Source organism: Colossoma macropomum, unplaced genomic scaffold (genome assembly GCF_904425465.1).
Source record: "Colossoma macropomum unplaced genomic scaffold, Colossoma_macropomum, whole genome shotgun sequence".
NCBI lineage: Eukaryota > Metazoa > Chordata > Actinopteri > Characiformes > Serrasalmidae > Colossoma > Colossoma macropomum.
In genome coordinates this window covers 39,064,680-39,084,051 of record NW_023494793.1, presented here as the reverse complement: position 1 = coordinate 39,084,051, position 19,372 = coordinate 39,064,680, and the positions used below count along the sequence as shown (strand labels likewise).

The 19,372-nt window shown below is 39.6% G+C and overlaps 1 protein-coding gene across 2 annotated transcripts; it reads right to left on the bottom strand.

Annotated features, from left to right (window-relative positions):
- Positions 1-1,508: 1,508 nt before the first annotated feature.
- Positions 1,509-17,607, bottom strand: wdr13 (WD repeat domain 13). Of its 2 annotated transcripts, none has more exons than XM_036579508.1 (10): positions 17,509-17,607; positions 16,029-16,108; positions 13,631-13,862; positions 11,803-11,912; positions 10,333-10,463; positions 7,143-7,450; positions 6,110-6,290; positions 4,489-4,630; positions 3,321-3,439; positions 1,509-2,213 (listed from the first exon to the last, which is right to left on the bottom strand). In XM_036579508.1, the coding sequence occupies exons 2-10, from the start codon at positions 16,067-16,069 to the stop codon at positions 2,029-2,031; spliced, it is 1,449 nt and encodes a 482-aa protein (XP_036435401.1). In that variant the 5' UTR covers positions 16,070-16,108; positions 17,509-17,607; the 3' UTR covers positions 1,509-2,028. The 2 variants fall into 2 exon arrangements, with proteins under 2 accessions (XP_036435401.1, XP_036435400.1); XM_036579507.1 differs by lacking the exon at positions 17,509-17,607 and adding an exon at positions 17,166-17,368.
- Positions 17,608-19,372: the final 1,765 nt, after the last annotated feature.

Below are 19,372 nucleotides of genomic sequence, written 5' to 3'. Positions count from 1 at the left end.
CCAGTTAACTAAATTCAATTGACTACTGGGTTCAATTTCAATAGCCACCCTCAGGCGCGATTACTGCCAGACCTGCTGAATCTAAACATCACTTAAATAGAACCTGTCTGGCAACGTGAAGCTGTCAAGAAGGTCTCAACTAGCAGCACATGATGCCACATTCTAAAGAGATTCAAATACAGATGCGAATCAAAGTCACTGAAATCTACCAGTCTGGAAAGGGTTACAAAGCCATTGCTAAGGCTCTGGGACACCAGCGAACCACAGTGAGAGCCATTATCCACAAATGGAGCAAACCTGGAACAGTGGTGAACCTTCCCGGGAGTGGCTGGCCTACCAAAATTTCACCAAGAGCACATCAACAATTCATGCAGCAGGTCACAAAAGAACCCAGATGAAAATCTAAAAACTGTTGGCCTCACTTGCCTCAGTTATGGGCAATGTCCTTGATTCCACAATAAGAAAGACACTGGGCAAAAATGGCATCCATAGGAGCGCTGCAAGGCACAGAGCACTGCTGACCAAAAAGAACAAAAAGGATTGTATTGCATTTGCCAAAAAAGCATCTAGATGACCCCCAAGACTTTTGGGACAATATTCTGTGGACTAATTCTTCATACATCACAATATTTACACAGTCATACACAAAAGTTTGAATACCCCTGAACAATAACGTGTTTTCTTGATTAAACTGTGTTGCTAGGCCATTGCTACGGTATCCTGGGTGTTGCTAGACTATTGCAGTGGTATCCCAGGGAGTGGCTAATGTGTGGCAAGGATGTTGCAATGTTATCCCAGGCAGGTTCTAAGGTGTTGCTAGGCCATTACTATGGTACCCCATGTGGTTGCTATGGTGTTGCTAAGTAGTTTCTATTACATCCAAAGTGCTTGCTAAGGTGTTGCTAGGCTGTTACAATGGTTTTCCTGTGGTTGCTTTGGTGTTGCTAGGCTGTTGCTGTGGTATCCCAGCTGGAAGGGGTTGCTAGGCCATTGCACAGTGTCTCCCATCGTTGCTACGGTGTTGTTATGCAGTTTCAATGATGTCCACAGTGGTTGCTACGGTGCTGCTAGGCTGTTGCAAAGGCTTTCTTGTGGTTGCTAAGGTGTTGCTGTGTTATCCCAGATAGTTTCTAAGGTGTTGCTGTGGTATCCCAGATAGTTGCTAAGGTGTTGCTTGGCCATAGCTATAGTATCCCACATGGTTGCTGCAGTGTTGCTAAGCACTTTCTCTGATATCCAAACTGGTTACTTAGGTGCTGCTAGGCTGTTGCTATGGTTTTTCTATTATGGCTAAGGTGTTGCTAGGCTGTTCCAGTGGTATCCCAGGTGGTTGCTAATGTGTTGCTAGGCTGTTGCAATGATATCCCAGGGGGTTGCTAAGGTGTTGCTAGGCTGTTCCTGTTTTCCTTTGGCATATGACTATATGTAATGAGTCATATAAACCCCCCACCCTTAGATCTATACCTAGGCTTAACCCAGACTCATAGACATAACAGGCAGAGAACAAATTCAATGAATGTGATGTAATTTATTACTTTTTAACAAGGCATAAATACAGTAGTGTTGTCATGTAAGCCAGTTGACCTCATCCGTATTAAAACATTCAATGACACTAACTCACTCCAGCAAAGACTTCCTTGCAAATACATACGCACACACATACACATCACATTATCCACAACATACCATTATTAAATAACCCTCTCTTTTGTTCAGCCATTAACTTAATGTACACATTTTGACTGTAAAGCACTGATGTATTTTCTCACATAGTCTCAAGCAAGCGCAACACTCTAACTAACAACGTCGCACAAGGATGACAGGATATGTGAAACTTTCTGACATCAGACAAACAAGTAGCTCCATCTCATTTTGAACAGCGTCACAAGACCAGACACAGTGGATCTGCCTGGACCCTCTGTCAGCGTTCTTTACAGCAGGGTCGTAAATTCTCAATTACACACGATTGGAAGTGACGAGCACTGAAGCTGCTGTTGCTGGGGCCGTGGAAGCGTGGTGTCGCTGTGGTTACTTCTGCTCACGTCTCCAGATGATGACCATGCCCGTTGCATCAGATGAGGCCAGCAGGCTCTCGTCACAGTTGAAGCTGACGTCCAGCACAGGGCCGCTATGACCCTGCAGCTTGTTTACAATGGCCTTAGTGTTGCGCTCCACGTCGAAGAAATAGACACAAGCATCTTCACTGCCGGTCACTGAAACAGGGAAGAGTATTGACTGTAAAGCACTGTAAACTGTAGATATGACGGTAAACTGCATATCTCACTTTTTTGAATAAAAAAGTTTGACGTAGCGTCCGTACACTGTTAAAGGTCACATATACTACATTTTTTTGCATTTTATTTCTCCCCCGATGTTCATTTTTGATGTTTGTGAGATTGTATATACCAAATTAATTTGGTATCTCATTATATCTCTAATTATATTTATATATTTTTTGTTACTGTGTCTTGAAGACGAGCACTCCTCACAACATCAGTGTGAATGGGCTACAATGCAGTAGCTGAAAAGGCGCATATATGTAAACTATTTTTTCATGGCATCACAAAAACTAATTCAAAATTGGAATATATGGAAACTGCTAAAAAATTTGCAGCTTAGTTCCCAAATATGGACTTTTGAAACTTCAGCAATTTTTAATAAAACTACATCATATGCTTTTATTTATATATCATTGATAGTTTTTCAGTATGTGCCCTTTTAAGATTCAAAACTTTCTATTTACTCCCCACTTTAAAGTCCACATATGAAAACTATCCACATATGATAACACTTTTGAATTCTTTGCTGTTGTGATGTCACAAAAACAAAAGCATTTACATATATCTGCCTATTCAGCCGACCACAGTCTGGATTCACAAATTCATGTTGAAGTTATAAGGACTACTTCTTGAATGAGGCACAATTAAGGGTAGCCAATCAGAACAGAGCTCGTTGACATATACCAGTCTTAAAGACATATTAACAAGCAAGTGATACAGTTAACAGAGCTTTTCTGGTTCATGTATATTTTCGGATCTTAACAGTTGCAAAGTTTTACTGAAAATGTAATGCAAAAGCAAAGTGGAAAGATATTGTTACTGTAGATTTTTACCAGAACACTCACTGAACAACAAATAGGGCCCACTTTATCAAACGTGCAACAGCACCAAGAGCAATGACATTGAAGAGCAAGACTGCAGAGCTAAGATCACCATCACCTTTTTATTCATAAAAGAATAACTGAATCTGAACACTATATTGAAACAAAGCCCTTGACAACGTGAGTATTTTCATGCAAAGCTTTGGGCAGCTGGTCTTACCAACACAGGCTCCCTGCCTGAAGGACATGAGTGGACAGAAGATGCTGTGGAGAGGCTGGGAGCTATGCTGGATGGGGAAGCTCCTCTTCAGCTGCAGGGTGCCTTCATTATCCACAACCCTGCAGAGGTGCAACAACATTTATCAACCATCACCACACCACAAATTCTCATTTTGCTTTAAAAGACACAGTAAAACCTTTGCATCATGTAGACTAAGATGGCCACACTCATTTGCTTTTAATAGATGCAGTTTTATATGCATTTTCACACATTTAAACGTATTTAAAGCAGTGGTTCTCAAACCAGTCCCCAGCCGGCTGGGGGATCCTGAGGACCGGCTTGTGAACCACTGATTTAAAGTCCTCATATCCTACATTTTTCTTGAATTCGATTTTTTTTCCCCCTGAGGTCCACTTTTGCGTGGGTTTATTTTGCGAACCTCTTATTTATCCCTTAGAATTAAACACAATGTTTTTGTTACTGTGTCTTTTAGACTAATATATATAAATAAGCTTTGTTCTGTTTTGCAGCTTTGTTTCCATTTATGGCTTGCATGGACTGAAGAGTGAACTGTACATATTAAAACTTTAACAATGTTTACACTGCAACTCTTTTATTCCAAAAAAGCTCAAAAAATGATGTTTTTTCATGATATGGGCCCTTTAAAACATATTTTAGTATGTACTGGCAATAGTAACATTTCTGTTTCAAGTCTCAAAATCTTAAAGAGCTTTAAAACAATGATACAAGTATCAATGAAACACCAGAAACAAAGCGTTCCAAGTTCTCTGAGCCTTCTGTGGTTTTATCTGTGTATGACAAGCGACCTGTCTATATCCATAATGCAAGAGAACACTTTGATATTCGTAAGGTTAAATTGTTCTGTGCAATACTTTTGATAAAACTGCACACTTTCGTGTAGTTCAGCTCTATTAATGGAGAACTGTCTGTCTCTATCCCCTTTTTAAAATAAATGAAGCACTAACCAACTCCTCAATTCCAGTGTAAAAGCTTTTTAAGAGCCTTTTATATGCCTACAGCGGTCAAACAAGTGCTAGCTTATTATGAGCATTTATTTTTTGCTTCAAGCAGTTGCGTGAATACTTCAAGGTAGGAAGTAGGATGTTCTGGGTTGTCATGAATGCAGTGAGCGTGTGCGAGTTCTCACCTGTAGAGCAGCAGTTTGTTGATGCAGGCATTGATAAGCAGAGAAGGGTCCCGAGCCTCTCGGCTGATCCAGGAACGGGCAGAAATGCTGGAGATGGAGCTTCCCTCACTCACCACCAGCCTCTTGGCTTTGGTCAGCTTCCCTGTGCAATGAACTCAATCTCAGGACAGGCACAACTCTTGCCTTCATACTGCTAAAGTACTTGACAGTACTGATAAAATTCTATAGCATATAATGCTGCATGCAAAAGTTTAGACACCTCTGGTCAAGTAAAAAGAAGAAGACACAACCACTGCAGCCAACTATTTATAACAAAAAACCCTGCAAATATAAATCCACAGTTTCTTTCTATTTGCTTAACTTAATAAAAAAAATAGTAATTGTGGCATGTATAGAAGTTTGGACATCTACAATGTATTTAGTAAAACCTGCTTTCCCACAGATATCAGAGCTTGCAGCTTTTTGTAACCAGCTAGGGGTCTTTCTGTTCTTGTTTTAGGAATTCTCTGCCACTCTTCTTTGCAAAACACTCCTAGCTCTGCAATATTCTTAGGGTGTCTTGCAAGCACAGCATGTTTGAGATCTACCTACAGATTTTTTAAATGATGTTCAAGTCAGTGGACGTTGAGGGACGTTCAGCTTACAATTGCTGATGAAGTCCATGGTGGATTTTGAGGTCTGTTTTGGATCGCTGTCCTTTTGTAGAAGCCAGTCTCTTTTCAGCTTCAGTTTCTTGACTTGCGGTGTCACATTTGCTTCCAGAACTGTTGATATTTTGTGGCATCCATACTTCCAACTACCCATGCAATTTTTTCTGTGCCATTTTCTGTGCCACCAATGCAACCCCAAAGCATAATATGCTAATTTTTCTCTGAACATACCTTTGGTGATTGTGGACAGAATGTTCCATTTTCTACTCAATCCATCCACCAGACTTGTATCTAAAATGCCTCTGGCTTATCTAAAAGTTGTTTTGCAATCTTTTGTGATGTGGTCACAGTTAAGGTTTCCTTCTGATGACTTTTCCATGCAGATCATGTTTGCGCAAGCAAAGCTGCACAGTAGAACGAAGCAGCACCACTTCTGCATCAGCTAAACCTTCCTGCAAATCCTTTGTCGCCATGTAGGGGTTTTGCTTTGCCTTTCTGGCCAGCATACAAGCAGTTCTATCTAAGAGTTTTCATGGTCTTCCAATATCTTGCCTTGACTTCCACAGTTCCCCTTACCTGCCATTTCTTAATGACATATTGGACAGTGGAAATTGCAAGCTGGCAGCGCTTTGATGTCTTTTTATAGCCTCTCAGTGTCAATTCTTGACCTGCCTAACCAGTTGTAATGAGTTACTTAAGGCCTAATAATATAACTTTTGCATGATACAATTACTATTTTTTTCATATTTTTTTAAGTTAATAAAATATAAGGCAACTGTACATCAACATTTGCAGAAAAAAAAAAACTGTTGCAGAGGTTGTTTTCAACTCTTTTCCAAACCTTTGCATACAATCATACATACAGCACTACTGTACATGTTATTTGAGAACTACTCAGTCTCATTCAATTGGATACTTTCCAGCACTGCATAGTTACTGATTCGTTCTCTAGAAGATCTGCATCTCACTACCTGTAGCCATGTCAAAGAGGAAGGAGAAGATGCTCCCTCTATCATCCCCTGCCCACAGGATCCTCCCTGGAGCATCAAACGAGAGAGACAGCACCCGGCCAGTCAGTTTACTGGAGCCTCCCTTCACTTTCTTCCCTGTAGAGATGTTCACCACCTGCAGCAGGTGTTTACTGTTGCCAACCTGTAAATAAGAAAGGGAATAGATGTATATGTTCTGCAGCAAAACCTTATTCAACTTAAATCAAAAATAGCAGCTTCGATGTTTTGAACTGCAGTGTGAAACGTCTGCTCAACAAACAGGAAAAAGAGTAGCTCGTACAAAGCCTTTGGGGTCATGACCTGGATTTCTCTATGGCAAAAATCAATTTGCGTAGACCCTTAGCTCCTAAAATCGGCACGATGAATTCACAAGTATTCATTTTGTAATGTAAATAAAAATAGAATGAACTGATATGCAAATAATGTAAACCACATTTTTGAAAGGAAAATACTACAAAGACAACATATCAGTTGTTGAAACTGAGAATTTTTTTGTTTTTTGAAAAATATATGCCCATTTTAAATTTGATGCCAACAACACGTTCCAAAAAAGTTGGGACGGGAGCCTGTTTACCACTGTGTTTCATCACCTTTTCTTTTCCTGTAAGCGTTTGGGAACTGTGGAGACATTGCTGTAGTTTTGAAAGTGAAATGTTTTCCTATTCTTGTTTGATATAGGATTTCAGCTTAGACCCTTAGCTCCTAAAATGGGCACAATGAACTCACAAGTATTCGTTTTGGTTACGTTTCTTTAGAAAACAAAGGCACCACGTACCATGAATTCTAACATTTATCGATGATTATTGGTATTTTGGTACAAAACGTGGAGAACTACAGACAATAAAAACACTACACCAAGCATCTTTCATCGTTATATTAGAATGCAATCCTAATAATAATCCTAATAGTAATACATTTTTAATTTTGGCCATAATATTAGCACATATTTTAAGGAATAATATTATAACCACCCCTATTCCCTAGCAGCTCTCACCACAGTGAGGTTGTTGTTCATGGGCTGGAATGTGCAGCAGAGCAGCTCGCTGGCCTCTGGGTCGACCACTTCGCGGATGCAGCGTCCATCCTCTGTGTTCCAGATACGTAATGTGCCATCCTGTGATGTGGACACAATGATGTCGTTGCTAAGCGACCAGGCAAAGTCGGTCACAGGCCCTGCATGTCCTTTCAGCGTCACCTTTACAGTCGGCGGGGACGGGGACAGAGTCATGATTGACAAGGTGCCGTCCAACGAGCAGCAAGCAAGGAGATGCTTGTCGTCATTGGCAAACTGTAGCCGAGGAACTGAGGAAACAAAACAGCCACAGAGGATAACAGTGAGTTGACAAAAATATCGACATCTGATGTAAAGCTAAGCGCACATAACTTAAAAGAGTTTGGAAACACCTACAAAAGGAAGGGGATTCCTTCTTTTCTTTTTTTCATATTTCAGAGTAGCAATTCATTTATTAAAATTGTGGAATATTGCATATGAGTTTATGTATCTATCTTTATTTTATTTCCTTCAGGTAGCCCCCTGTTGGCTTGATGCAGCTTTGCACACTCTTAGCATCCTCTAAAGCAGCTTTATGAGGAGGCACCTGGGATGCTGTTCCAGCAGGCTTGAAGAAGATCCACATATGTGGAGACTTTGTTGGCTCCCGAAAACTACTTCTTGAAGATCATTTAACATTCGAACGTTTTACATTCGAAATGTTTGTTTTGGAAATAAATTTATACACAGGTACCAACAACACTTTTTGATTTGTCTTAAAAACAGAAATTTTGCATGTAAAGTTTTGGGGATGTATTTCCAGTAAAGATTTAAGTGATTATTGACTTCATAGCCTCATAGATGCAGCACTAAACTATAGAAGAATTCTGAAGAATTGATTTGGGCAAAAAAAACAATTACAATTACTAATTTCAAAACATTTCCACATGTAGTCGATCAGCCTGTACCTGTCTGGCGTCTAAACTTTGCTTCTTTAACTTAGGACAGGATAAGGCTACAAGACTACACACTTAAAAAAATACAGTTCTTCAAGAGTTCTTTAGTAAAGAAAATGGCGCTATATAGAACCATTAACAATCAAAGAACCCTTTGCATGATTAAAGGCTTCTTTGCAAAATGGTTCTTTAGACTAATGGGTACGTCTTCTGTATGGTTCTATATATAACCTTTTCGAAAAGGGTTCTGTACAGCACCCTTTTCAAAACGATTCTATATAAAACCATCTACGGCACATTTACTATCGATCTGAAGAACGTTTTCACTGTGCAAAGAACCCGTGAATCATGCAAAGGGTTTTTTGATTGTTCATGGTTCTATAAAGAACCATTTTCTTTACGGAAGAACACTTAAAGATCTTTTTTAAGTACCTAGCACTGCTTACTAAGAATAGACATCCAAATCTTTCCTGTTAACGCATCCCCAAAACATCTCTCAACTCGTTCAAATCGCATCCAGCTCCTCATTACGGTTTAGGACACAGCATGACTTACTATAAACTAAACAACGAACAAAACTTCACCTTGTAGCTGATTGTTGAGGGCAACTATTTCAGATAACAGATGTTGTGCTGAATTCTGACTCATCTTCGCAAGCATACATGCCACACAGTTCTACAGTTACCGACAGCACAGATTACACAATTTCTGTAGTTTATATTTAAAAATAACTGTTAATCTTTAACTCACTGAAGACATACACCTATCAGACATAACATTCTGACCACCTCCTTGTTTCTACAGTCATTGTCTATTTTATCAGCTACACTTACTATATAGGTGCACTTTGTAGTTCTACAGTTACAGACTGTAGTCCATCTGTTTCTCTGCATACTTTGTTAGCCCCCTTTTACCCTGTTCTTCGGTGGTCAGGACCCCCATGGACACTCACAGAGCAGGTACTATTTGGGTGGTGGATCACTGCAGTAACACTGATGTGGTGGTGGTGTGTCAGTGTGTCTTGTGCTGGTACGAGTGGATCAGACACAGCAGTACTGCTGGAGTTTTTAAACACCGTGTCCACTCACTGTCCACTCTATTAGACACTCCTACCTTGTCAGTCCGCCTTGTAGATGTAAAGTCAGAGACGATAGCTCATCTGCTGCTGCACAGTTTGTGTTGGTCATCCTCTAGTCCTTCATCAGTGGTCACAGGACGCTGCCCACAGGACGCTGTTGGCTGGATATTTTTGGTTGTTGGACTATTCTCAGTCCAGCAGCGACACTGAGGTGTTTAAAAACTTCAGCAGCACTGCTGTGTCTGATCCACTCAGACCAGCACAACACACACTAACACACCACCACCACGTCAGTGTTACTGCAGTGCTGAGAATGGTCCACCACCCAAATAGTACCTGCTCTGTGAGGGTCCATGGGGGTCCTGACCACTGAAGAACAGGGTAAAAGAGGGCTAACAAAGTGTGCAGAGAAACAGATGGACTACAGTCTGTAATTGTAGAACTACAAAGTGCACCTACAGAGTAAGTGGAACTGATAAAATGGAAAATAAGTGTAGAAACAAGGAGGTGGTCATAATGTTATGCCAGATCGGTGTATGAATATAGGACTAAATAATAACAGAAATCAAAAATGTAACCCAGCATCTGTATGACGCACATGAACGTAAAAGGGAGTTGAGTTCTGTGGGGGAGTCAAAATTTGGCACAAAAGCCCTGCTGTCTACAGCAGCTGCCTGCTGCATTTAGCTATGCTGTGATGCTTTGTTCGTTTTTATAGCTCACAGTAAGTCATACAGTGTCCTAAACCTAACAAATCTGCACAACATTAATAAAGACTTGGATGCAGCTGAGCGAGTTTAGAGGTTTCTGGAGATGTACTTACAGAGCAGATTGACTATTGATTTCTAGTGTTTCTTAATGATGTCAACCTTGTAGCTCTTGTGCTAAACTAAAGAGGCAAAAGTTGGACACCAACCATGTTTTGGCTGATCGAGTACATCTCAGGTAAGTGCAAAATTGTGTAAATTTGATTTTCTGTCAAACTCTTCCTTTGAACATTAGGCTTTAGATCAAAGTGTCTTTAAGATTATGGAACACATTCAGTCAATTGGGTTCAAAGTACTTATTACAAACTAATGGAGCCGTAAAAAATAAAATGGTGCAGCAATTCGCAGAAAGGTCCTGAGGAAGATTAACACCTCTGATTTAGTGTTCTCACCAGCTGAATCGACGTGTTGGTCGAAGATGTGGTGCATGCCAGCGAAGGCGTAATTCTCACTGAGAGTGGTGTCACCTGCCATAGCACGACTCGCCTCTGCCACAGAAGTGGGCACCAGGCTGCCCGGGGGCCTGAAAAAAGAAAAAGAAATCACAGTAGCTACATTTTAAAGCTGCACAGTGTTAAAGAAGGTTCATATAAGGTATTTCTTTAATGAAACTGGCTCTTTGGACAAACATTGGTATGTCCCAGGAGCAAGCAATCACAGTAAGGTCTGTAGGCTTTAAAGAGAGTAAAACAGCGAACAATAAGTAGAAAATTACAGCATATTTAATATCACTTAATAACGTCTCCTTTTTCTCAATAAGCTACCATTTAGTGTCAACTGATGCTTCAATTCACGAGTATTTATTAGTATTACTACAATCCCATTCCAAAAAAGTTGTGCATGACACTGTGCAGAATGTAAATAAAAATATTATGCAATGATATGCAAATCATGTAAACAAAGACAACATATTAAATGTTGAAACTGAGAAATTTTATTGTTATAAAAACACGTTCCAAAAAGTTGGGACGGGGGTGTGTTTACCACTGTGTTTCATCACCTCTTCTTTTAACAACACTCTGTAGGCGTTTGGGAGATGAGGAGACACTGCTGCAGAAAGTGAAATGTTTTCCTGTTCTTGTTTGATACAGGATTTCAGCTGCTCAACAATTCGGGGTCTCTTTTGTCATATCTTTCATTTCATAATGCGGCAATTGTTATCAGTGGGTGACAGATCTGGACTGCAGGCAGGTCAATTTAGCACCAGGATTCTTTTAATATGGAGCAATGGTGCTGTAACACATGCAGGATGTGGCTTGGCATTGTTTTGCTGAAATAAACAAGGAAAGAGGAAGAACATTCTACAGCAGTGTGAGTGAACAGAAAACATTCTAGAACCGTGCAAATGGGGAGAACACTGTAGAATAGAGTGAATGAGGGGGAGTACATTCCAAAACACTGTGGAGCAATGTACAAGAGGGAAGGACATTCTAGATCAGCGTGGATGGACCAAGAACATTCTAGTATAGTGTAAAGGGGAGAATTTTAGAGGGACAATCAGGTTCCGTTCCGTTTGGGTTTGCTGGTTCTTCACTTAAGAAAGAATATGAAAATGAATATTCACATTAGAGAGTGATCATCATCGCTGACCAAAGAAATCTCCAAAATGGTAACTTTATAGTAGAAGGCAAAACTTTAACTTTCATTGTAAGTTAATGGAAAGAAGTTCTTTTTTAAAAATGATTTTGGAGCATTTCTATTGGTCCATTCATCATTAAACCTTCACACAATGCAAAGCAAACTGCTGTTTTCAAATGATTTTGAAGAATAAGAATCAACAAAAGTGGAGATACGTGTTTTTTTGAACAGCGACGATATGAAACGTGTATGTCTCATTCAGAAGCTGGTGATCAGCTGCGTACCTCTCCTCGTACACCGCTCTGTTCATCTGGGCCTGCAGCTGGTAAGAACCGCGACTCACTGACCGCCGATGACCTCGAGCACCCTGAGCACGGGGGTCCTCCTCAAAGTCCTGGTACAGAGAGAGAGAGGGAAAGGAAGGAAGGAAGGACAGAAGGGATGGAAAAGGAGATAAAAGGAGAGAGGGGGACAAGAGAGAAAACAAGGGAAGAAACATATAGGAATACAAAAGACAGAGAATTGAGAAACAGGGAAAGAAAAGAGAGACAGAAAAAAGGACAGAAGAAAACAAAGAAAAAGAGAGGTGATGGGAAGGGGTGGAGGGAAAGGAGAGAAGAGAGATGGAGAGAGGAACTCGGAGAGTTGATCTGGGGCTGTAAGTCTACCTTAACAAGTACAAGCCATGCACACTGATCACACCAGCAGTTTCAGAAACCACCAAACTGCAAAGCACACACAACGCAGTTCACATGCAATTCATCAAAGCTCAGAATAATAACTCTGCGCAATCACTGATGAGATAAGCAGTCTTTAGCGCAGAACAAAAGCCTCAATATCAAATCAGTGTGCATGCACAGGGGGTTTGTGAGGGGGCTGAACAAACATCTAAGCTTCAAATTCACTGCCTTAACACCAAGCTCCTGATTCGCTGGGTTGGCTCTCTTGGATAGAGTGCAAGTTAATTGGAAGTAAATGATTTAATACAGTATCAAACATTTTTAAATTTTAAATATTTCACTTTGAAATATAACTTCCCTACAGGGTCTTTCATTTGGCATTTTTATGAAAACCACCAAACAGTAATGCTTAGTGTCAGTAGATTTAGCATTTTTAATAAAATTGACATTTCAATCTTATCAATTCTTTGATATTTCAATGGGAAAGTGGAGATTATGATATACACTAGTGTTAACAAGTCTAAAATCATAATTCAAATATTTGAGATCACTGTTTTTAATAAAAATGTTAAAAAATGCTAACAATTATTCTATCAGGATGCTATTACTATTATTCTATTATTAAAAAAGAAATGTTTAATGGGTCAAGAGTGACACATAGAGCTGTGGGGGACACTAAACTGCCTGAGAGACCTGTAGAACATTGAGAATGAAACTAAATAAATAAAATATTACATAAAATTACCATCTCGAATACCTCATGTCAAGAAATCATTTTAAATAAATATTTACAAAATATTATTTCTCATTTAATAACTTCATGGCGTCCCAAAAAAACTCAAAATATGAAATAAAAACATCTTAAAATAGGCTGTAGTATTTTAATCTACATCGTAGAAGTTAAATTTGAATAATATGACAATTATTAGTTTGTCAAGTGATGCAAAACATTTGAACAGTAGTGCTTATCGATATTCATTACTGTTAATGTCTAACGTCAGGCTCAAAAGTAGATTTTGAGCATTTGTACTTGTACTTGTTGAATGTATATATTGATGTTTACAATATTTTTATATTAGGTGGTTATTATTATTAGAAGAAGAGGTTTAGGTTTTTGGATTTTGTGTGAGGTTTTATACAAGGCGGATCATGTTACAGTGTGTTGTGTAAGGTTTTATATGAGATGGTTCTGGTTTTTGTATTGTTTTAATCTTATGTTTTAAAGTAAAAATTTCATATTACATATCAAAAAGTGAATTTAATCTCGAGCTCGTAATTTAGACTGTATTAATCTTCAACATTTGTATCATCACACCCTTAGTCAATTGTATTTCTTCTGATTAAACGCTATATCAACACTGTCTTAAAGGAATGCTTTCTGTTTCTCCATCTGTCTATTCCTCCATCTGTCTCTCTGCAGCCTGGCGCTAACCTCCATGCGGTCCAGTGTGGTGCGGGAGCTGCGCACACTGCTGGCTCTGAAGCTGCTCTGCTCTGACAGAGGCCCGTATCGCAGGGCGAGCAGCTGGCTGCGCAGACGCAGGTACTGCCTGCGCAGCCCTGGCTCAAAGCCACACTTGGCGTTCTCGCGGAGCAGCTGGCTGCGCCGGCGGATGTACTGCGTGCGGAACTGGGGGAACGTAGGCGTGCGGTAAGCATTGTACCTGAAGCGAGGGAGCACGAGACAGAGACAAAGAACACACGGAGACAGAGAACACACAGAGAGAAAGAGAGAGAGAGAATGGAGAGATGAAAACTAACAACTTAAACAGAACTCAAATTTAACCTATGCACAATAGGGCTGTCACTACTGATTATATGAGTACTCTGTCGGTTCTTTAGATAATTATCGGAAAAATCACAGCTTGAAAAGGGCCAAGTGATAAAGAAATCATTAATGAAATTAATTAAACATTAAAAACATGCATAGTCTTTCAAATATTCAAAAAGATAAACAAAACTTTAAAGCACTCAAATCCTACATTGATTTCTGCATGACCATTTCCAGCCTCTCTTCATCTCCTAGAATTAAACAGTCTGTTTTTGTTACTGTGCCTTTAAGATTGATATATGTAAATGACCTCTGTTCTGACTGGCTGCCTTGTATTGTGCCTCATGTATTGTAAACCAGCAGTCTAAAACATTTCTTATGGCTACGTTGACATTACCAGGTTGAAGAGGCACAAATCCGATTTTTTCCCCTAATGTGACTCAGATCTGATGTCTTGTGGACACAAATCTGATCTTTTTGAATCCGACCTGAGCCACTTTTATATGTGGTCCTAGATTGGATACATATCCGATTCGTGGCCATGCGACCTTAATAATCGCATCCTCAGATCGGAATTCATGTGCTTTTTTCCACTGCGCGTGCGCCATCATTCAGCGTTACCATGGCAGCAGCGCCGAACAGAAGTTAAAGCCTGTAAACGGTGGAAAAGCAGCTCATCTCACCTTTTTCTCCTTCGTCTTGCTCTAATAATGAAGCTGAGAGCTGATCAGAGTTAATTATCTTCTCAGCAAAGCTCGTTCTGACTGTTTGTTTGCTGAATGTAGACTATAACTTCAGCATGAATAGGTGGGGCTAAACTGCCAAACAGGCATCTGATAAGAGCACTAGTTGGTTTTTGTGACATCACAAAAACAAAGATTTCAAAACAGGCTGTTTTTGCAGCTTAGTTTCCGTATATGGACCGTATGAACATTTGCTTTTAAAGGAAGCGAGGAACATTCATGTTCCATGATACTGTCCATTTAAACAGGCTTCATTAATTGTATATTAATATTTATCAGGCTCGGTTTCTGTAGCAGAATTTAAAATACGTATTATCATCATATCTGACAAAACACCAGCGCAGATTTATTGAGAAGGTAGCTTATATTCGATGATCTATCTTAATTTACTTTACTTTATTTGAGTGATCATGACAGCCCTATTATACACATCAGTTTGCAAAACAATCAAACATAAAAACTAGGGATACAAAACATAACATAAGGTAGTTATGTTACTCATACACTGCAATCGCAATATGTAGCAATACCATAGCAAAACTGCCATTTGTCCATATTGTGCAGCCCTATTAATTATCAGACTGCAACCTTCTTACAGCAATAGGTGATTCCATTAAATAGAGCCCTGCTGCAGTGCATCCCTCATCACATATCAATCACAACGCTTATAACATTGTCTATCAATGAGCAAGTCCTGACATCCAGTAATGAATGATGAAGATAATTACACTAAACATAACAAATTAGACACACTAACACTTTATGTCCAAAAGTTTGTGGACACCTGCTCTCTTCTTCTGAATTGAAGGGTATTAATAGTGAGTTGGCCCTCCTTTGCTGGAGTAACTGCCTCTACTCTTCTGGGATTCAGGCTTTACACTAGATATTGGAACACTGCTGTGAGGATTTGATTGCATACAGCTACAAAAGCATTGGTGAGGTCAGGTACTGATGTTAGATGATCAGTTCTGGATCACAGACTCATCCCAAAGGTACTGGACGGAGCTCCATCATTCCAGAGAACACAGTTCCACTGCTCCACAGCCCAGTGCTTGGGGGCTTTATACCCCTCTAGCCCATGCTTGGCACTGGGCGTGGTGACCTTAGGCTAATGTGTGGCTTCTCCAGAGCATCCCCTTCTATTCTACTGGTCAATGCTTTTCTATTGCGATTATACAAGATGTTATCCTGTAACTGAACGCCTGTGCACCTTACAGTAACTGAACTGACAAATTAAAACAGGTGTCTGAATACTTTTGGACATGTAGTGTGTCTGTCAGTCACGTCCGTCATGATAAGTATTAATCAGCTCTCACCTTGCGTCCACTGCCAGCACTTGCTGCCAAACTGCAGCCATTCCACACAAGCTGAGGGCAGCAGGGTTCAGGCCAGATCCCTTCAGAAAAGAGAAAAACAGAATCACATAAACAGGAATATCTAGAATATTTACACTCTTAAAAAAGATGCTTCTTCAAGGGTTCCTTACTAAAGACAATGGTTCTGTTTAGAACTACTTCATCTTAAATTGTTATGTGCATGGTGAAATTGTTCTTCAGACTGATGGAGAATGTACTGTCTATGATTCTATATATAATTATATATTTTTGAAAATAGTTCTATGGAGCACAAAAAGGGTTCTTCTATTGTTACAAGCTTGATATGATAACAACAGCAGAACACATTTTCGTGCTTTACAGAACTATTTCTATGTAGAACCATATACAATACATTCTCCATCCATCTGAAGAACCATTTCACCATGCAAAGAGCAATTTAAGCATGAAATGGTTCTACATACACTCTTTAAAAAGATGGTTCTTCAAGGACTCTCTAGTAAAGCAAATGGTTCTACATGGAACCACAAACACTCAAAGAACCCTATGCACGTGCAATCGTTCTTCAGATTGATGGAGAATGCGCTGTCAATGGTCCTATGTATAACATTTTTGAAAAGGGTTCTTCAGTTGTTCCAAGCTTGACATCATACCAATAGCAGAACCATTTTTTGGTGCTAAACAGAACCATTTATATACAGTTCCATATAACGTTACACCACATTCTCAGTCAATCTGAAGAACCATTTCACCATGCAAATAACCCTTTAATCATGCAAAGGGTTCTTTGAGTGTTACGGTTCTAATTACAACATTTTCATCACGAAAGAACCCTTGAAGAACCATCTTTTTGAAGAGTTCAGAACAGTGTCCCACTGCCCTGCATATTTTAGTGCTTTTTCCTGCCACTTAAACTCAATAATAGGCTGGTAATGAGCTGATTAGTTGGATCAGGAGTGTTGGCAGCAGTGAAAGCACTAAAAGGTGCAGGGCAGTGGGTCTCCAGGACCAGAGCCGAGATACACCGCTCTAGAACATCTAGCTAGAGCTACGAGAAGCAGAGAATAGCAGAAGCTCTAGCTAACATTATGGCTCCGAATAAAGCTAGACATTTCCTACACTCGACAAGACCGGAGAGAGACTCATGTCAACGCAGCGATGTCGGCACAAAGTGAGGCGAAAATGTGTTTATCTAATCGGCGAAACCCAAACCGCCCCTTCAGAGACACAAGCCGTCCTGCGAGGCAACAGTTAGCTTCTCGGCTACGGAAACCAGCCAGCTAGCCGTTAGCAGTTAGCGCAGGAGCTAATGGGCAACACCCAGCGTGAGTGAACGGAGCGCCGGCCAAACAAACCGTGTCAGTTACCTCAGCTGACAACATTACACGATTCCGAGCCTGTATGTCCTGCTGAACCGTTTAGGTTCTACTCTAATCTGTATTTCGTTGTACAGCGCTCCTACCTCCAAATCCTCACCGGCTCATTTTGCCTGGACGGACGGATACAGTCACGTGACCGCCGTTTTCCCATCGCCTGGAATCGCGCCGATCTCTATAACGTGCGCACCGCTGTCAGCGCACAGATCCGGTCAGGCGTCATTGTTCTCAGATCAGCAGTTCTGAACAGTCGTGCATTATTATTAACCTCTTAATTATCCTCACACAAGCAACAGTGGATTTCAGCGGCGCCCTTATTGCACTGTTCTGTCTGTGGAAGCCCGTTTCCGCCGCTGTAGGAAAGCATATAGCCGTTTAGTAAGTCCTGAAAATAATAAAGTTTTCCATACGTATAATACAGAATCTCATAACTGTGACGTAATATCTCATAACAATTACTATTTTCTCATCATTATGAGAGAGTAAGGCACGAATACGTGATACTGTGTTATAATTACTAGGCAATAATTCTATATTCTTCATTCTATTTTCTATTTATTGTATTTTACTTCACTTTTCCCTCAGCTCAGTACTTTTTAATAGTCTATATGCTTGTCTCGTCTGTTTAGTATGTTACATGTCATACATGTCTGACTCACCAAGACAAATTCCTTGTATGTGTAATATACTTGGCAGAGGACAGCAATTCCGATTCTACATCATAATTATGAGAAAGTAAGTCATAATTATGACATAGTAAGCCATTATTATGAAATAGTAAGTCATCATTTTGAGATTGAATCTCATTATTATAAGATGCTAAGTCATAATTATGAGAAAGTAAGTCATAATTATGACATAGTAAGCCATTATTATGAGATAGTAAGTCATCATTTTGAGATTGAATCTCATTATTATAAGATGCTAAGTCATAATTATGAGAAAGTAAGTCATAATTATGACATAGTAAGCCATTATTATGAGATAGTAAGTCATCATTTTGAGATTGAATCTCATTATTATAAGATGCTAAGTCATAATTATGAGAAAGTAAGTCATAATTATGGCATAGTAATTCATTATTATGAGATAGTAAGTCATCATTTTGAGATTGAATCTCATTATTATAAGATGCTAAGTCATAATTATGAGAAAGTAAGTGAGAAAGTAAGTCATAATCATGATATAGGATCTCATTATTATGAGATAGCAAGTCAAAAGATATAATTGTGGAAAACGTCCTCATTATTATGACTTACTAAATAGCTACTTTTTTTCAGTGGTGGAAACGGGCTTCCATATCTAACATGAGGCAGTTGTGGACCAGAGGTTAGGGACCCAGCCTTGTGACCAGAAGGTTGCTGGCTCAATCCCCTGAGCTGACAGGATATGACTGAAGTGGCCTTGAGCAAGGCGCCGTGGATAGGGCTGCCCACTGCTCCGGGCAGGTGTGCTCACCTAGTGTGTGTGTGCATGGAATTTGACCAGGGCACTATTGTGCATGTGTGGGTGTTTCACTGCACAGATGGGTTAAATGCAGAGGTCTAATTCCTCTGTGTGCGAACACAGTTGACCAATGCTTCTGAATTCTGAATTCAGAGTGAGTTCTCTGATGGACATTACAGTTAGTACATAGAAACCTCCAGAAACTCACAGCTGAATGCTGAACCAGCGATTGCAAGAAATGTCTTAAAACTAGGTAGAGTTTATGTGATTTTTCAAACATTATATGAATAATAATATCTAAGTTTGCATTAATAAATAAAGTTAAAATATTGCTAAAAATGAAAGGCAATAGCACAGTGTGTCACTATCCCACCATTAATGTACAGTACACACACACACACACACACACACACACACATATATATATATATATATATATATATATATATATATATATATATATATATATATATATATATAATGTAGTCATGTTCAAAAGTTTGG